Source organism: Microcaecilia unicolor, chromosome 13, assembly GCF_901765095.1.
Source record: "Microcaecilia unicolor chromosome 13, aMicUni1.1, whole genome shotgun sequence".
Classification (NCBI taxonomy): Eukaryota; Metazoa; Chordata; class Amphibia; order Gymnophiona; family Siphonopidae; genus Microcaecilia; species Microcaecilia unicolor.
Genome location: NC_044043.1, coordinates 7,035,765 through 7,056,263, shown reverse-complemented (window position 1 = coordinate 7,056,263; position 20,499 = coordinate 7,035,765). Strand labels below are relative to the sequence as shown.

At 46.6% G+C, this 20,499-nt stretch overlaps 1 protein-coding gene across 1 annotated transcript in view; it reads right to left on the bottom strand.

The window, feature by feature from the left end:
• Window positions 1-1,346: 1,346 nt before the first annotated feature.
• TMEM132E (transmembrane protein 132E) overlaps window positions 1,347-20,499 on the bottom strand; it is a 1,213,499-nt gene continuing 1,194,346 nt past the window's right edge. The window contains exons 8-9 of the mRNA XM_030185882.1: window positions 18,409-18,600; window positions 1,347-2,574 (exon numbers count right to left, since the gene is read on the bottom strand). Coding sequence (XP_030041742.1) covers window positions 1,498-2,574; window positions 18,409-18,600 — 1,269 coding nt within the window. The 3' untranslated portion in view covers window positions 1,347-1,497. The remainder of the gene's footprint in view (window positions 2,575-18,408; window positions 18,601-20,499) is intronic.

The window sequence follows — 20,499 nt, the reverse complement described above, 5'->3', positions numbered from 1 at the left end:
AGTCCTGAGCAGAGATCAGTTGATCTCAGTCCCTGCCTGCTGGATGACCTTAGATCATGATATATCATCAGAGAAGGGAGCTTCTTTTAGACAATTACAGCTGCCCATTCAGTTTCTGCATGCCTCTTCTATCTCCTTCCTGGAGCCTCTGCAGGGTGGCTTCATCCTAGTGGACAGACCTGGAAAGCTCCATGAAATCCTTTGGAATTACCATGAACTAGACTACAGAAAGGTACTGCCAGGGATGAGATCATGAACCCTGGGATCAAGAGTAGATTAGGGAGTCTTGAGCTGTACCCTACAAGCTGAAGAAATGTCGGATTAGGGTAAGGGTGTGTGCGCATGGGGTGGGGGTGGGGGTGGAGTGTACATATGTTTTGTGACAAACAGAATGTTATGCTTGATTCATTTTTATAATTTCTGGTTCCTTGCATCACTAACTCACTCACCGCTTGCGGAGAACGTAAAAGCCATACAAAGTAAACTCTGAGCGTTAGAAAAAAGGAGGTAGCCAGAAGCACAATATAGCTAGATGTAACAGGAAGGAAATGAGGGAGAAGGGGAACACATTTCTTGATTTAAGAGCAGTATAAGTGACTTGCCATGACACTCATGTTGTAAGCCAGTTGGGTTCTGGTGTTGGTTGGTTAAATGGTTCACTTTTATCGGCTCTCTGCCAGGACAAAGCCAAGCCAGTGTTGGGAATGGAGATCCTAACATAACTGAGTATGTTGGTTGCAGGCCATGTCTCAGACAAAAATCTCTCTCCTAGAGCTGTGTAAGAGCTTAGGTAGAACCACAGCGGTCTCCTGAACCCGTAGGGCTCACATTGCTTCCCTCTATGGCTGCATGAAATCATTCAATACACAAGTACAATTATTTATGCAACACTGACCAGATACTGACCGCTGGTTTTTAGAAGCATTGGACTTTTATGATGGTTGAACCAACAAGGTGGGGAGGGGAGGTGGTACCTAAATCAGTTATTTCCCTTCCCCATAATATTTGATAGAGGTTCTGGTGAGCAGCTTTGACTGTCTCTTGTAATGTGAAAATCTTGTAATCTTTTTGAAACACAGTGGGAAATGTTAGCATGTTAAGCTCTGCACTGTAAGACCCTCTCTCACTCTATGCTGAGGTACGTCCCAACCTACAAACATTACTCCCTTAGACCCCTGATGTTTTCTGGCTTTTCCTGGTAACTTGCCTGCTGATTTCTCTCTTTGCTAGATTACACTGGTCTGTCTTAGCTTCTTATCGTTTTACTGATTTATGTATACACACACACATATATATATATATATTTATATATATCTATAATTTCCCTTAAAAAACGGTGGGTGCTTATTTGAGCAGGGTTCTGAATCCTTAACCCTTGTGCAAAAGAAGAAAAAAATTAAAAATGACTCAGTTATCTATAATATTCCTGCTAGTCTTTCCCATGTCAAAACAGTTGTTTTATTTGTCTCTCTGTTGATGGGGTATTTGCTTTGCTGTTCAAACAATTTCTTTAATTTGGTGGATATAATTATGCATTTCCTCTGGGTCTTGAAGTCCCATGTCCTGACACACCCATGCAAGATCCTCCTCATCTGCAATGGGGATGGAGTTGTATGCCAGCTCTTCTGAAGGCATCGTAGTGAATGTGGTGAATTTAACCCTCTTCCGTTTAGAGGTAGGTGAGTTGAGTGGGTCCTCGCTGTGTTCCCTGGTGGAGCCACCAGAGGAGCCATCTCCACGGCCATGCACCTGACTTTGCACGCTGGTCTGAGAGCTGCCACTGCTGTGGTGGTCAGCATGACAACATGTCTGAACACTCTCCAAAGGATTGCCAGGGCTCTCAGGCTGAGGAGACAAGTCATTCTGTGCTCGTAGGGGTTGCCCATTTCCAAGGAAAACCCAATGATGTGAATGGTCCGTGTTAGCTTGGCCCTCGGGTGGGATCCGTTTGTGTCTATATTTCAGCACAAAGACAATGCAGTTAATCAGAAAAACCAGGATGGCTAAGCAGAAAACTCCAAGGAGAGCATACATGCCAATCTCAAGATCTGTCAGGCCCCGGGCTACTTGCACGAAGCCTGTAGGGATAGTGGGGAAGTCATCTATGGTTTGGATGATATTGGGCAGACTGCTGCCTTCACTGGGATTCAGTCTAGATTCTACAGATGCCCTTGCTGTGGTATTTGCTGTTCTGGTAGCTTTGTCTTCCTGGTCATTCACATCTGGCTTGTTTGGCATATCACTAGCACCTGGATAGTCCACCATGAGCCCTTCCTCCTCCCCAGCTGCTTCCTCAGAGCCAAAATGAACCCTGACATTAGCAAAGGTAGTGAAGAGAATGCTTTTCCGCTTTGTTTTCTGACAGGCCTCACAAATAATTAACTCGGCACGAAGGAGACTGCCAGAATCTTCCATCTCTGATGCCACAACCAAGGGAAAGGCCCGGTCCTGTTTGACTGAGACCACCTTCTCATTCAGACTGCTTACCACAAGGTTGTAATCCTTAGGGTCATACAGCGAGAGGGGGGCAGTAGTACCATCACTGTAGGAGATCCACAGATTCAGAAGAGCCTCCTGTACAAACAGAAAGAACAGAACAGATTTTCACTGGCTGGAGAGCAGGGCTTCCTTCCATGGGAAGTCAATGCATTCAGTTACCCAGAACATGTGGTGGATAAATTTGTATAGGATGTCTAGGTTGTAGAATGGGTGTTCAAGCCCATTGTTTCAAAAACCCAAGTATTTTTAAAAAGGTTTTATGAACACATATACTAGGGTTTTTTAAGAAGCATCCCACATGTAAAGAGCAGCATTTACATATATAGATTTACCTACACATGTAAATGCTATTTTAGAATAGTAGCTATTTAAACATGGAGGTGCTTACCACATTTAGATTTCGGGGAGGTGAAGAGAGGCGTGGTAAGGGCAGGCCTGCAGTATTAGTGCGAATTCCCCAACTTACAAGGGGAATCCATGTTGATTAGAAAAAAGGTAGACTCAGCAGTCACAGTTGTTTTAAGGCACGCGTAAGTGCCTGTTTGAAGGGGTAGCTGTATAACTGGACCTCAATTTCCCCCCTCCCAATGACCACGTAAAACATCTGATACTCTCTCTAAATCTCATGACAGTCGTCGATCCCTCTCCCCATGAGATATACTCCTCCCCCATCCCCATAGTAATGAATCCTCCTTACCCATAACCCTTATGGCAACAATGAATCCCTTCTGAAGTTCTCAGCAGACCCCCATCCCATAATCCCCATCCCCAGCCTTATTGGGGTACTTGTGCCTAGTGGAAGCAGGACTGATTCCCACTCACTCCTGCTCATATGACCCCAGGTTCAAATATGGCTGCTGAGATGTCTAACAGTAATCTTATGGTATTACCGATAGGGTTAAGCAGCATTTGGCAGTCTGTACCATGTGATTACTGCAAGGGATTTCAGTAGCCATTTTGAACTTGGGGTCATAATAGCAACGTGTAGGCATCACTTCTCATTAGACATAAGAGACCCCAAGTAAGGCCAGAGGTGGTGACTGGGGACACTTTGGAGCATTCACTATTGCTGGGGTGTCTTTGTGCCTGGAGTTTTGGGTGGGAGGGAGAGTCAACTGTTTTGTGTGGTTATCATGGCGCTCAGAGGTTAGGGGTGATTGGGGGTACACTGGTTCTGTTGGCTCAGGTTATTCATCTGCAGTGGGAGCAACACTCAACAAATAAAAAAAACTGGGCTCTTAAATTTGAGCCCTACTTTCAGTCAAACTTAGGAGCCTATGAAATAGACATTTAATATATAATTTAACCAGACAGAAGAAGCTCCTGTTCTTATTCCAGACACCTACCCAGGTACAGGTCTGAATATTGCCAGTATCTGGATAAATTCCAGTGGCCACTTATGACCCAGATATTCAGTGCTGATGCCTGGTTTAGGCCTGGCATTGAATATCCAGGTCTCATTCCATGCCTTTGAATATGCAGACCACTGCCAGTTGAATATCAGGGGTAAGTTACATTTTCAGCTTCTTCGTAATTTAGGGGCTTAAAAGTTAAAAAGTTAAGATTGCCCTTCATTTGCCTACATTTAAGAGCTTAAATTAGGACTGTACTGCCTGACATTCAGTGCTATGTAACCAGCCAGGAATGGCTCCTGGCTGGTTAAATAGCGCTTAACCGAATATTCAGCAGGAGATAGCCAGTTCCCTCCCGCTGGATATTTGCAGTCAGCAGTTAGTGAATAACTGGTTATAGCATAGTAACATAGTAGATGACGGCAGAGAAAGACCTGCATGGTCCATCCAGTCTGCCCAACAAGATAAACTCATATGTGCTACCTTTTGTGTATACCTGACCTTGATTAGTATCTGCCATCCTCACGGCACAGACCGTCGAAGTCTGCCCAGCACTAGCCCCGCCTCCCAACCACCAGCCCTGCCCCCCCCCCCCCCCCCCACCGGCTCTGCCACCCAATGTCCGCTAAACTTCTGAGGATCCCTTCCTTCTAAAGAGATCCTCAGAAGTAGGCATCATGCAATATAGACAGCTATCCGCTAATATTCAGCACATTGCCAGCTACGTTTGGTGGCAAAATTGGGCCGTCGAAATAGCAGACCTATCCTTGGCCAATTTCAACTTAACCGGCCAGTGCTTTATATTGACTTGGCCAGTTAAGTTGAAACCAGCCAAAAATAAACCAGAAATTCAATGCTAGTCACCGGAAACAGTCAGGCATTGAATATCCGAGCTCAGCGCCGGCCATGGGAGGCAGCCCGCCTAACTCCTGTGCTCTGACTATTGGCCCCTTAGTGCTGAACCTCGGTGCTAAGCTGTTAACTTTTTCCCCACCCTAAATCTGCCCCTGTTGTCACCTACTTTAGAGACCAATTTAGGAGATAAATCTCAAAGGCCCTCGTGATCAAAAGCAAACTCTGGCGCTAGAGGTTGTTAACGCCATACTAGCGCCAGAGTTTGCAGCCGACCCATGACCAGAGCCCTCGAGCGCCTGAAACAGCGCACTTGAGGGCTCTCAGCGCAAGTAGCATGCAAATGCATGCTAAACAGGGCTTCTAGCGCAATTAGCTTGCAAATGCATGCTAATTGGCGCTTAACGCATTCATCCCCAATGATCAGCGACCAGCGCGCCAAAGATTGGGTCACTGGCCGCAGCAAAATCAACGCCAGCTCCGAGCTGGCGTTAGATTTTGCGGATCATTGGGGAGGAATGGTGAGCCCTGTCCAGCATGCAGTTGCATGCTGGCAGGACCCCTTCTCCCCCCAAGGCAAACGCGAACGGGGGCTGGAGGTCCGGTGAGTCTCCAGCCCCTGAAACCCCCAGAAATCGTTGCTCCATCAACAGGGGGGGGGGGGGTGCTGGAGGTCCGGTGGACCTCCAGCCCACCCCAAATCCTCCCCCCAGCGTTCTCCTTAAATTCCCTGGTGGTCCGTGGTGTTGTGACACCCCCCTGGCCCCGTCCCGGCCCCCTCACCTTGTGTTGGAGGAGGGACGCAGCCTGCCTGCCTCCCTCCTCTTCCTGTCAGGATGCAGTGGGCGGTGCTGGGCGCCGCCATTTTGGGCTTCGACTGACAGGAAGAGGAGGGAGGCAGGCAGGCTGCGTCCCTCCTCCAACACAAGGTAGGGGGGCCGGGAGGGGGCCGGGACGGGGCCAGGGGGGTGTCGATGGAGCAATGATTACTGGGGGTTTTGGGGGCTGGAGACCCACCGATCCTCCAGCCCCCCCCCCCCCCCCCCCCCGTCGCTGGGTGGGAGAGGATTTGGCCTGCGGCGGCGGCCACGACGTTTTCTGGGGGTTTGGGGGGGCCTCGTTGTTCGGGCCTCGGGCCAGGCTGTTTGACAGGTTTGGGCTTTTGACAGCCCAGACCTGTCAAACAAGTGTGGGAGGATTGTGCTGAGCGCATGCTCAGGGGCAATTCTCCCGCACTTCAACATGATAATCAAAGATAATAGCGCTGCTTAGATTAGCATGCATTATCTTTGATCATCGATGCAGAAAAGCCCTGCGCTGTCCAGGCGCTATTTTTAGGGCGCTGTTTGGAACAGCACGGGGCTTTTGATCATGAGGGCCAAAGTTAGGAGCACAAATCCTTTGAATATTGGACACATTGATTAAAGAAAAAAAAAACCTACTCCCATACATATGTGGCGGGTATTTCCACATTTCTTCCCACACGCAGCTTTTCAAAATCACTGCTGTCACTGCGCATGACGAGGCACCATTTGGAAAAGCGCCTATTAAAATATGATGGGAATTTTTCATATCCTGACCTGAAGTCTGAACTCCCCTCAACATCCTCGGGCTCATAGTGTTGCCAAAGAAGCATCAGAAAAAGTCATTATAGACAACAAAAAAAAATAGACTACATTTTTAGCAATACTTACACTTATGGGTGTAATTTTATATGCAAATGCCTAAGTGGAAAATCAAGAAAGGTGACTATTTTATATATAGGCAGCAGAGGCCACCCAGAATTATCCCCAAATTCTTATGCATAAATTTGCATCCATTCCAAGGAAACAGCAAACATGTATATCATAATTTCATTCCTGCTCTGCCTGAACTATGCCTGGGAATATGTACACTGCTGCACGTAGAACTACCTGCCATCTTGTTGGTACGGATGCTTATACACATGTACATAAGTACATAAGTAATGCCATACTGGGAAAAGACCAAGGGTCCATCGAGCCCAGCATCCTGTCCACGACAGCGGCCAATCCAGGCCAAGGGCACCTGGCAAGCTTCCCAAACGTACAAATATTCTATACATGTTATTCCTGGAATTGTGGATTTTTCCAAGTCCGTTTAGTAGCGGTTTATGGACTTGTCCTTTAGGAAACCGTCCAACCCCTTTTTAAACTCTGCTAAGCTAACCGCCTTCACCACTTTCTCCGGTAACGAATTCCAGAGTTTAATTACACGTTGGGTGAAGAAAAATTTTCTCCGATTTGTTTTAAATTTACTACACTGTAGTTTCATCGCATGCCCCCTAGTCCTAGTATTTTTGGAAAGCGTGAACAGACGCTTCACATCCACCTGTTCCACTCCACTCATTATTTTATATACCTCTATCATGTCTCCCCTAGCCTCCTTAGTCTTTCTTAATTTTATAAAAGCACGTAAAACAGGTTCTGTACTTGGAAAACATTATAAAATGTATCTGTATGTGGTGGATTTTGGAACATTGCACTTTGGCAGGGAACAGATTAAGATGTTAAAACTAAAACTTTTGGCACTTTGGGGGGGGGGGGGGGGGGGGGTTGAACACCTGAGGGGTAAACACAATTCTTTCCTCCTAATCCCAAGTCTAATTGAGATGTTAGTCAACAGTTATGTGCCATTCTAAAATAAGGAATAAAAGCATGCTTTGAAAAATCACCCAAGCTGCACCTCTCTGATATCTCTGCATGCCACGGGAAATGTGTATAAGTAGCACTTTATATAAAATCATTACTTACATTTGCATGCTGATTTACATTTCTAAAGATGCTATCTACGCCTTTAAATAGTGTGCAACTCTTTTCAAATCACCTCTTACAATGTGACGGGAGGCGTGGCCTTGTTCTGCTATTGGCTCGCTATGTAATACTGGCAGGATTTCATAAGACTTTCTTGTACTTCACCCAACTGAAATTAAGTAATAGGTTGTAAAAAAGCATCAGGCTCGATATTCAGCCAGCAGCAATCAGTGTTTTACTGACCACTGTCGGCAATAAACCCGAAAACTCAATGCCGAGCCATGTCTGGGCACCGGCGTTGAATTTCTGGGTTTTCATGCTCGCCCCTGCTTAGCTAGTTAGGTCAATATTCAGCAGTTAACCAGCTATGGATCACCACATAAAGACAGGACTGGCTTTTACGTGATCTTATCCATGCAGTTAACATGGCTGATTAAGGACCCTGTTTATTGAGCTGCGTTATAGGCGCGTTAGCATCTTTAACGCACGCTAACCATGTATGCGCGTCAACCATGTACGTGCCTACAATATCCCTATAGGCGCCTACATGGTTAACGTGCCTACTAATTGTAGGAGCGTTAAAAACTCTAACGCGCCTTAGTAAACAGGGCCCTAAGTGCTGAATATTGGCATGTACCAACTCAACTCGCGGAACGCCTCCAAAATAGCCAGTTTTCAATTCAACACTAATCAGTCGTTTTTAGTAGTACTAACCGGTTAAGTGTTGCTGATAATGAGCGGTTAGCCAAGAGCAGATGGTTTAACCAGTCAAGATCCGTTTCTGGCTGGTTAAATCGCTTTGAATATCGACCCCATTGTTGCTCACTTGTAACAGCTGTTTGCCCTAGATAACAGGATTGGTTAGGCACAAAAGTGGCTGATGCCATCCTATGTCACTGGCATGGAACAGCTTTCCCAGGTTTCAGAACAAAGTGTAAAGCTCTCTCTTCTCAGTACTCTCCTCAGCATCCCCTCTCTCCTTGGTTCCAGAGGTCAAGAAGTAATACAGCTCTTAGGGAGGTGAGAGGAATTATGAGCCTAGTTAGTCCTGCTGTCAATGGAAAACACCTGTAAATGATAATAACCTTTTTTTCTGTTAACAAGCAGGAAGAAATACAGCAGGCCTTTTGAAGGTTTTATCAGAAATTGTATACCAGGGAGGAAAAAGAGGAATACCCAGTGGTGTAGGGAGGGGCGGTCCGCCCCGGGTGCACGCCGCTGGTGGGGTGTCGGCTCCGCTGGTTTCCTGCTCCCTCTGCCCCGGAACAGGTTACTTCCTGTTCCGGGGCAGAGAGAGCAGAGAACCAGCGGAGCAGACGCAGCTCCCAGCGACGTGCACTTGGGGCGGACCGGCCCTCCCCCTTTCCTATGCCACTGGTAAGAATGCACTCCGGGGGGGGGTGCGCGCCAAGGGGGATGGTGCACAGCAGCGAACCGTCCCGGGTGGCAGCCGCCCTCGCTACGGCACTGGGAATACCTATTGAGCTGTGCACTTCCACAGTTGGGGGAAGATGAGTCTGTGCATTTGGATAGAGAGATAATGGACCATGAAGTGCTTGAGGCCATCAAAACACTTACGTTGGGGAAAGCACATGGTCTCAATGGCTTCATGGCCAAGTTTTATAAGAGCTATCTGGACCTTTTGTTGGAGCCTGTGAGGGAGTGCATAGAAGATTGTTAGTCAGCTTCCTCCCTGGGTCACTTTCAGCAGCCAGGTTCCCAGATATTCAATAGAGAGGGCAAGGCTCAAGCAGGGCAGATAAAAACCCAGCATAGAAACAAGTCCAGGATGCCCTGGGATAATGTTTGCTCTAAGGACTGAGTTGACGAGATCAAATTTTCTTTGTGAGTAAAGGACCAAGTTGACGTGAGCAACAATTTTCTGTTACATTACCTTGTGAGCACTTCTTACAAGTACATACACAGACGTGCACATACTCATACCATAAACACTCGCAGGGAGGTTGGAAAGAATTCCATGAGCCATACTGTGAATGCTTTCCCTACTTGTTCACCTGTAATTTATAGCTACTCTGAATTTTACTCAGATACTGGATGTTTAGCACAGCTTAAAACGGAGCACTGCTCTCCCTGTATAAGCAACCACTCTTAAAAAAGGGGGGGATCGTAGGGGTCGAGCTGCCTCCCCCAGTACCTCTGTTACTGATGATATTATACACACTGTATGCACTCCAGGAAATTGTGTACCAAAAAGTCAAAATAATGCACAGCAAAATAATACAACATATTAATTAGAATAGTATTTGCATTATTCAGGAAATAAATGCAGGTACTTTAATAGTTGGCTCTCAGTCAGTCCTAGGTCACCAGTCCAGCATATTTCTGTTGGCCATGAGAACAGTAATGTTCAGCAGTACTGTAACAGAAATTCTGAGATTACTGGCAACCATAAAATAATTTACCTATCAATATTTTTGGTAAGTTGCCAAATGGCCACCAGGCTCCAGCTCTACTAGCCTTTAGTTTGCTGTTGAGTTACCAAACATTAGGTGCAGCTAATACAGACAATATGTATTAGCTGTACCTAATGGGCAGAGCTGCAGGCTGAGAACCAGGGAAGCCAGGGTTCAAATCCCACTGATGCTCTTTGAGATCTTTGATACAAAGAATTGTAAGCCCTCCAGAGACAGGAAAATATCTACTGTACCTCAGGGGCGTAGCCAGCCTTCCGTGGGAGAGGGGTCCAGAGCCCGGGGGGAGGGGGCACATTTTAGCCCTCCCCCCGGCGCCGCCCCCCCACCGCCGACATTGCCGCCCCCCCCTCCCGCCGCGAACCCGCCGCCGCTGCAGCCTACCTTTACTTTTGCTGGCGGGGGATTCCACTCCCCGCCAGCCAACGTCTTCTTCTTAGTCGCTTCCTGCTCTTCAATTTGTTTGCTGACGTCCTGCACGTTGGACGTCAGACTCAGAGAACAGAACTGTTCTCTGAGTCTGACGTCCTGCACGTACAATTACGTGCAGGACGTCAGCAAACAAATTGAAGAGCAGGAAGGACTGAGAAGACGTCGGCTGGCGGGGAGTGGGATCCCCCGCCAGCAAAAGTAAAGGTAGGCGGCGGTGAGGGCGGGTTCGCCGGGAGGTGGGTCCTGGGGTGAATCAGCGGGGGCCCCGGCCCCCTCAGGCCCCACGTAGCTACGCCACTGCTGTAACTTGCCTTGAGCTATTACTGAGAAAGGTATGGTGTAAATCCAAATGCAATAGGAGGCATAGTGTGAGGTAACACAAAACACTACATATGTCACTCAGGACCTACAGAGCAATTCCAACATACCATATTAGCAGTAACTTCCACAAGTCACACAACAAGGACCTACCTAGGAAAAGACAGTACTACAGTGGGCACTAGAACATCAATACACATATTGGAAAACTAAACAAGTCAGATAAGTACAGATCAATCCTGCAGCCAATGCGAACAGAAAATCATGTCTCTTTCAAACATGCAGAACACAGACCTTTAACCAGTATAGAATAAGTAACCATAAAATAAAAATTAAACGGAATCCCCAAGAAGCCAGATTCTGCACACGGTGCAATACCAGAGAAAGAGAAATGCATGACTTAAAATTGTGTTATATTTATTTGCAAGTTATTCTGCATATATTTGCTTAATAAAAAGTCAATTAAAAATATCAGGAAATACTTATTCATAGAGAAGGTGGTGAATGTCTGGAATACTCTTCCATGGAAAGTGGTGGGGTGAAAAATAGAGACAGAATTCAAAAAGGCATGGGACAAAAACAGAGGTTCCTTATATACGTAGCGTGACGATTGAATAAAAACGTTGAGCACTTCCACTCATAATAAAACTTAAACAACTTTTACACTTAAGAATAAGAAAAGTCAGGGAGGGGGGTAGTCTGCACCAGGCATCAGTTACAACCCCCAAAACAAAGGTGGGGGGGGGGACTTATTATCTGTTGTCATTTACTAGATTACTATGTTACCATGATTGGGATAAACATAAAGGAATCCTGTGCAGAAGGAAGGGATCCTCAGGAGCTTAGCCTAGAATGGGTGGCAGAGCTGGTGGTTGGGAGGCGGGGCTAGTGCTGGGCAGACTTATACGGTCTGTGCCAGGACTGGTGGTTGGGCGGCGGGGATAGTGCTGGGGCTGGTGGTTGGGAGGCGGGACTAGTGCTGGGCAGACTTATACGGTCTGTGCCGGGACTGGTGGTTGGGCGGCGGAACTAGTGCTGGGCAGACTTATACAGTCTGTGCCGGGACTGGTGGTTGGGCGGCGGGGATAGTGCTGGGCAGACTTATACGGTCTGTGCCAGAGCCGGTGGTGGGAGGCAGGGATAGTGCTGGGCAGACTTATAGGGTCTGTGCCAGAGCTGGTGGTTGGGAGGCGGGGTTGGTGGTTGGGAGGCGGAGATAGGGCTGGCCAGACTTATACGGTCTGTGCACTGAAGAGGACAGTACAAATAAAAAAGTAGCACATATGAATTTATCTTCTTGGGCAGACTGGATGGACCGTGCAGGTCTTTTTCTGCCGTCATCTACTATGTTACTATGTTAGAAATGACGTTTTAAGGTGATCAAATTTGTGGACAAGTGCAAAGTGATGCACATAGAGAAAAACAGACCCAACTAAAAGTAAAAAATGCAAAGTTCTCGGTTAGGAGTTACCACTCACTGAAAAGATCTTGGAGTCATTCGCTGGCCTCTCTAATCATGATACACTTACGTCAATATTGCCCCAAGCTTACTGCTGTGCTGACCCGTTGACCCCCTGAATCACGAGACACTTACATCAACATTGCCCCAAATTTAGTGTTAATGGTCTCACACGTTACCCGAGTGGTAATCGTCACCACGCATACACTGCTGATCACTGCCCGGTTAGCGCCACAAGCTGGAAAATGTTCAGCACACGTAGTGGACACACGTAAAAAAATGAAATTACCACCTGGGCCACGCAGTAGCTGGGTGGTAATTTCAAATTGGCGCACGTTGGGCGCACATAGAGGGGCATAATCGAACGGAAACGCCTATCTCCATGGGCGTTTATCTCCGAGAATGGGTCCATGAAGGGGCGGGTCGAACCGTATTTTCGAAAAAATGGACGTTTTTGAGCTGGACGTTTGTTTTTTTTAGCGATAATGGAAACTAAAAACGCCCAGCTCAAAAACATCCTAATCCGAGCCATTTGGTCGTGGGAGGGGCCACGATTCGTAGTACACTGGCCCCCCTGATATGCCAGGACACCAACTGGGCACCCTAGGTCAGTGTGGTGGACTTCAGAAAAAGCTCCCACATGCATAGCTCCCTTACCACGGGTGCTGAGCTCCCAACCCCCCTCCCCCAAAACCCACTACTCACAAATGTACAACACTACCATAGCTCTTAGGGGTGAAGGGGGCACCTACATGTGGGTACAGTGGGTTTTGGAGGCCTCCCATTTACCAGCCCAAGTGTTACAGGTGGGGGGGATGGGCCTGGGGCCACCTGGCTGAAGTGCACTGTGGTACCCACTAAAAGTGCTGCAGGGACCTGCATACACGCAGGGCTCTAGGACTTGTTGCTGCTGTATAACATTGGCACACCAGTTGACACCTGAAGACTAATCTCTCCGAAAACGTCCTTTATTGGAATAACCGCCTTTACTCACAGTTAACTGCAGATCAGAGGTTGTGCCCCACTGGCAACGAGTCTCCCTGGTACTGAGATGAGCAGTAGGTCAGAGCTGGCAGAATGCTGTACAATGCCCTCTTTCAGCCACATTCAAGGGAAGAACTAAGTTGTCTAACGTGGCTAACACAGGAAAGGTAACTAAAACTGGCTTACAAAAATGGCCACTACCGCATGGACTACAACAGGAAACACAACAGGGCACACTCTGACCCAGTAGGCAGGGGGAAAAGCACCATGGGAGAAGAGCCTACCAACTACCACCATCGTGAGACTGTAACACAAGCTAATGAAATCACGGAGCCCAATACCCTACACCCACCACAATGCAATGCTGATGTGACCCTGTAGTGCACCCGAGAGCCACATTTGACCCAGGGAAAGGCTGTGAGAGGATCGAACACATTCTGCTGTCATGGAGGTGGGTATGACATTTGAGGCTGGCATACAGGCTGGAAAAAAAGTTTTTAAAGTGGGGTTTTTTTTTGGTGGGAGGGGGTTAGTGACCACTGGGGGAGTCCGGGGAGGTCATCCCCGATTCCCTCCGGTGGTCATCTGGGCAGTTGGAGCACTTTTTGGGGACTTGTTCGTGAAAAAAAAGGGTCCAAAAAAAGTGACCCAAAATCGCGGTAAAAACGCCTTTTTTTTTTCGATTATCAGCTAAAGACGCCCATCTCTCCTCAGCTGTTAACCACGCCCCAGTTCTGCCTCCACCACGCCTCCGACACGCCCCCGTCAACTTTACTCATTTCCACGACGGAGTGCAGTTGGAAACGCCCCAAATCGGCTTTCGATTATACTGATTTGAGCGCCTTTGCGAGACAAACGTCTATCTCCCGATTTAGGTCGCACTATAGGCGTTTTTCTCTTTCAAAAATAAGCTGGATAGGCACCTACATGGCTTAGTAAAAGGGCCCCTAAAATGGTAGCTGTTAGGTGGGGTGGGGGAGTTATCAACATGAGGTACTATTAAGACACTTTTAACTCCAGTTATTGGTAACTAGGTCTCATTGCATAAAATGGGTCCAGTGCTAAAATAGGATGAGATACTGGTTAGATAACATGTCTTAACAGTAGCCCACGTTGGTAACTTCCCCTCTTAGTCCGATGTAACAAAACTGACAGAGGCAAGTGACGCCTTGTAGACCAATCAATTTATTTACTGTTTTGGGGTATGAGTTTTGAGGACCAAAGTTCTGTCAGCAGGTATAAAACTTTCTAGATAGCATCAACATTCAACACTATCTGGTTAAAGTTAATCAGTTAACTCCGGTCAGAAAGTTAACTGAATGACTATGTTGTTAAGTGATTTTCAGAGCTATAGACTTAACTGGTTAATCGTTGAATATACAGTTAAAGATAACCCGATATCTTTATCTTTAACTGGATATATTCTGGCTGAATATCAACCCTTCATAGGATAATATAAAAAAAAAAAAATAAAAAAAAAGGTTACCCCCACCTGATATTCAAAACCATTTAACCGACCAGGAATAGCACCTGGACAGTTAAATGGCACTTATCTCTCTATCTCAGTTGATAACACCCTCATCGTCCCCGTCTCATCTGCCCGCAACCTCGGAGTCATCTTCGACTCCTCCCTCTCCTTCAGTGCGCATATCCAGCAGATAGCCAAGACCTGTCGCTTCTTCCTCTATAACATTAGCAAAATTCGCCCTTTCCTCTCTGAGCACACCACCCGAACTCTCGTCCACTCTCTCATTACCTCTCGCCTTGACTACTGCAACCTACACCTCACTGGCCTCCCACTTAGCCATCTATCCCCCCTTCAGTGCATTCAGAACTCGGCTGCAAGTCTTATCTTCTGCCTGGACCGATATACTCATATCACCCCTCTCCTCAAGTCACTTCACTGGCTTCCGATCAGGTACCCCATACAGTTCAAGCTTCTCCTACTAACCTACAAATGCACTCGATCTGCAGCCCCTCCTTACCTCTCTACCCTCATCTACCCTTACGTTCCTACCCGTAACCTCCGCTCTCAAGACAAATCCCTCCTCTCAGTACCCTTCTCCATCACTGCCAACTCCAGGCTCCGCCCTTTCTGCCTCACCTCACCTCATGCTTGGAATAAACTCCCTGAGCCCATATGCCAGGCCCCCTCCCTGCCCATCTTCAAATCCTTGCTCAAAGCCCACCTCTTCAATGTCGCCTTCGGCACCTAACCACCATACCTCTATTCAGGAAATCTAGACTGGCCCAACTTGACATTTCGTCCTTTAGATTGTAAGCTCCTTTGAGCAGGGACTGTCCTTCTTTGTTAAACTGTACAGCGCTGCGTAACCCTAGTAGCGCTCTAGAAATGTTAAGTAGTAGTAGTAGTAGTAGTACTTAACCGGCTATCCAGCAATGCCAACGGAGGATAGCCAGTTATACCCCGATGATTATTCATGGTTAGCGTCTAGGATGTAGCTGGCTATCCCCGAATATTCAATTCATATCCAGCTATTGTAAGAGGCTACATAGTTGGTATATCTTTAACCAGCTTGAAGTTAACTGGCTATCTTTTAATATCAACTTAGCCGGTTAACTTTAAACTGACTACAAATAAACCAGAAATTCAGTGACGGTCACGGAAAAAGGCCTGGCATTGAATATCCGGGCTGACCGCTGACTGAATATCGGTCCCAGTGTTGTTACTTTTAGGCTCCCAAATTAAGGGTCTCTTTTACCAAGGTGAGGTAGGGGTACCACATGGCAAAACAGCATTACCAATGGGTACACCCAGGCAGCCTGCGGTAGCTCTGGGTTTGCCATGTGCTGTTTCCTGTGCTAGAAGATTATTTTTATTTTCTAACATGGGGTGGTGGGGAGTAAGCTTTCTCGGTGGTAATCGGGCAGTGAGAGCACATTGCCGCACGCTGCCCGATTGCCACACGAGTAGCGTGTCAGCCCTTACCGTTTTCTAAACAGGAGGAGGTAAGGGCTCAGGTGGTAATGGCCATGTGGTAAATTGGAAGTTAGCGGCAGGGGCGTAGCTATGGGGGGGCCACGGGGGCCTGGGTCCCGCAAATTTCACCTGGGCCCCTGGTTTGGCTGGTGAGGGTCCCCAACTCCCGCCAGCCGAAGCCTTCTTTAGCGCGGTCTCCGGTGCAGCTGTGTTCGCTGCCTGCCCCCTTTGCACAGGAGGAGCAAGAAGAAAGAAGAGCAGGGGGCAGGCAGCGAACGCGGCTGCGCCGAAGAAGGCTTCAGCTGGCGGGGGTTGGGGACCCCAGCCAGCAAAGGTATACGTTTGTGAGGGGGCGGGGCGAGGAGGCGAGGCAGTGGGGGGTGATGAGGTGAGGTGAGGTGGTGGTGGGAGGGCCGCACTCACAATGTGCCCCCAACCTCGGGCTCTGGCCCCCTCCCACCGTGAGGTCTGGCTACACCCCTGGTTAGCGCATGGCCATTAATGGGAAGAAACTGAAATTCGGCCGTTTTAGAGCCGGTCAAAAAGTGGCAAGGAGCACTCAGGAAACCCAGGCACTAAAATTACCGCCAGCCTCTTTTTAGCACAGCTTAGTAAAACAACACCTATGTGCCTTTTTCCAGCTGAAATTAGGAGTCAAATTTTGCAGATAAAAATTCATCTAAACTTAGGATCTTACAAAAAAAAGATCCAAAATGTATTTATTTATTTAGATCATTTATACCCCGCCTATTACCACACAACGCAGCCCCTAAGCGGCTTACAATGAACTAATGAAACATTTACAATGACAGAGGGAGGAAAAAGGGAAGGGAAAGGGAATATTTAATCAAATAGGTAGGCAAGGAAAAGAAAGTAAGGAGTCCAAAATCAGATCTTGACTTGCTGAGACACTGAAGGCAGGTAATCAAAGCCTGCGAACAAGACAGGAATGTGGGCGGTAGCCAGCGACTGGAATCTGCGATCCAGGAGGAAACAGGGGCCCTTCAACAATTTGGGGTTGTTTACATAAGGTTCAATGTGAAATTTTACGGCTTTATTTGTTGTTACTGTCTATATTTATGGACTGAGTGAGATGAGATTATTTGTAAACATGGCAGGGTCAATATTTGGCAGTTGTCAGTGAGCATTTTCCTCTCCACCAATGGAGGTATTTCCAGATATCCAAAGCTGGGACCTGTGGGGGTGTCGGCTTTGAATATCCGGCGAACACATAGACGCTTAAGTCGATGTTCAGCCTTGGATTATTGCATAAAAACAGGACAGACGTTTATGCGGTCCTACAGGGAGGAGGAGTTGGGACAGCAGCCAGCCAATGAGAGACGCTGTTTCTTTGATGGACCCTTGTCTTCCTTGCATTTTTGGTAAGTCACCATTACTTTTATGCTTTACATTTTGGTTCTGCCCCCCCCCCCCCCCCCCCCAATTTCTTGCCAGTAAAATGTAATTTGAAAAAGAAACATGGCATGGCTTTCATATACACAAAGAAGCTGCATGTAAGCTGGTATACTTTTATTTTTTTTGTGCTCCATCTTCCCTGCCTGTTTCTCCCCCTTCTCCTACTTGTGATAATGAAGAACCGGCAGGTCTACACCTCCCGTTAAAATTTCCACAGGAAAGGTAGGGACTGCTTTTGTGCATGGGGTCGGAAACGGTAGTGCATCGCATCGCATTCACATTATAATAGTAATTAGCTCATTTGCATTCCGTTTTTGTTAGCTGCTACCGTGACAGGAAAATTGGTCGGAGAACCCTTTTGTACATGTCCAGGTTTACTACTTGTGCGCTAAACTGGCTAGAACCAGTTTAAAAATTACGTTGCTGGCTCGTTAAATTTAGTGCATCTGGTCCCTGGTCACTTATGGGCTGAACATCAGTGACCAAGTGTTGACTCCATCCCCGGGGCCAGAACACTCCCAACTTTGAGTTAAGCACTAACTGTGACATTCAGCAGCACTTAGCCAGTTAAGTGACGCTGTATATTAGCGGCTAACCTTGACCAAGCGATTTAACCAGTCAGTGGCCAGCTAAATCGCTTTCAATATCGGGCCCAGCACAGCTACAGACTTTTTAGTGTGACCATCCAGCGATTTTAATATGTTCAAAAATGTCACGTGATATCTCATGCTGAATATTACCGCTTCGCCAGCAAAGTACCATTTAACCGGACATTTGCTGTTCCTGACTGGTTAAATGTTTTGGAATACCAGGGGGTAAGGCTTTCTCTTGTCCACACGTTTTCACCAGATGTATGTACCTTATAATTCTTTCCTTCTTTCTGCATATTTCTTTTTTCTCTCTCTATTTCCCACATTCACTTCCCCTCTCTGCCTCTTTTCCTCCATCTTACCTGCTTGGGGGTCTTCAAAGTGTGCTGTGCTGTTGTCTTGGCAATGATGGTGTGGCTGTTCCCGGGACTTGGATGGAGAGACAGAGACAGACCAGACACCACCTGTGCCTTTAGATCAGTGATGCTGACCTTCTCTTCCGCCACTGTGATGGGAGTATCACCAAGTACCATATCCATCAGGGGTGAGACTACCTACAGCAAGAAAGAAAGCTCAGTATCAGATTCAAAGGTTTTTTTTTGTTTAATATTGGCAGGACAATTTCATATATGTTTCCAAAGTAATACATACACCTCAAATTCTATATATGGCACTCAGAATTGCTCATGTAAATTCGGAGGCACACCTAATTTAATTAAATAAGCCAATCGGCACCAATAATTGTGTGCTAACAATTATCAGCGCTAATTGGCATTAATTAAAATTTAGGCATGCGTTTTAGGCTCCAGGATCTGCGTACAAATGTTACAAGTGGCTCTAAAAAGGGGATGCAGGCATGGGATGGTCATGGACAGATCGGGGGCATTCCTGTAATTTTATACCAGGATTTAGTTGGTGTAAATCCTCAGATCTAAAGTTAGGCTAGGATCCCAGTATATGCACTATTCTGTATTCTATGCATGGTGCCCAACTTTGCGCACTGTTTATAGACTAGAGATTAGCACTTTTTTGGTGCTATTTATAGAATTTGTTGCAAAAGGGCTGATATTCAGTTAATTGGTTATCTTTAATAAGATTAAAAAAAAAAAAAAAAAAAAAAGGTTAAATTGGCTGGTTTGGATTCAGTTTATCAAACAGCAGTGAATATTGGTGCTCTCTGGTTAACATTTTTTTCATACCGAACAACACAGTGGAGATGATGATAAAAAGCAAACGATACTTTAATAAGCTTTATGCGACTCGACGTGGCTGTGTTTCGGCTCACGTGGCCTGCATCAAGAATCTTATTGTTTCACTATGGGCATATTGAGTTCACTGAGGTACAAATGCGCTATGACTTGCCAACCTAAAGCCCAGCAATTGTCAAACAAGGCTGTAAAAGAGAACTACACACATGTAGTGGAGGAGTGGCCTAGTGGTTAGGGTGGTGGACTTTGGTCCTGGGGAACTGAGGAACTGAGTTCGATTCCCGGCACAGGCAGCTCCTTGTGACTCTGGGCAAGTCACTTAACCCTCCATTGCCCGTCGCATTGAGCCTGCCATGAGTGGGAAAGCGCGGGGTACAAATGTAACAAAATAAATAAAAATCAAACTCATTTATGCTCCGATGATCAGAATCAAATGTGGGCGCTACAGGCCATTAGTGCCAGACTAGCGCCTGCGTTTGCTTGTGCCCCAGGAACAGAGCCGGTGAGTGCGTGAAACGAGCTCGCCGCCTCTCAGCAAATGCATGAAAATGAGGATCCTATCAAACAACCTCCGCACATGCCCAGGCGCAATCCTCCCACAGAAGTACCCCATGATCAGAGCTAACAGTGCGCATAAATTTGCATGCCATTAACTTGCTGTTTCAGTGCTATTTAACAGAGCTGTTTGAAACAGCGTGGGGCTTCTGATCATCGACCTGCAAATGAGAATTGAAAAAGCTTTCCCTACGCTGTAAAACCCATGAAACGCCACCAACGTTGTTTGATCTTTATCGTCATCTGTACTGTATTGTGATTGGTTGTGGAGTGCGATTCTTCTGGGCCTGTTTTAAACTTTTTTCATGGCACTAGCATGCCTCCATCTCCTACCTCCATTAACTAGTTAAACTTGGCCAGTCATTTCCTGTCTAGTCTAATTTAACTGGTCTAAAACATACAGGTCATTTACCAGCAGCTCTAAAAGCACGGGAAAGACCCACACGGGGGCTAACGCAGGCCACTTTCCAGCACTGCTTAATAAAAGAGTCTCGTAATCATTTACAGGACAAACATTTCCAGTAAGAGGGTCATTTTATAAAGGTTTTTCTGTTTTTTATTTTTGTTATTTTTGCAGAGAATATACATCAAAGAAAACTTTGAAAAGGAATATGAAACACAGAAATCTAGAAAAGACAAAAGATTTTTTTAAAAAGGAAATAAACACAGTTCCAATTATATAGTCCACAT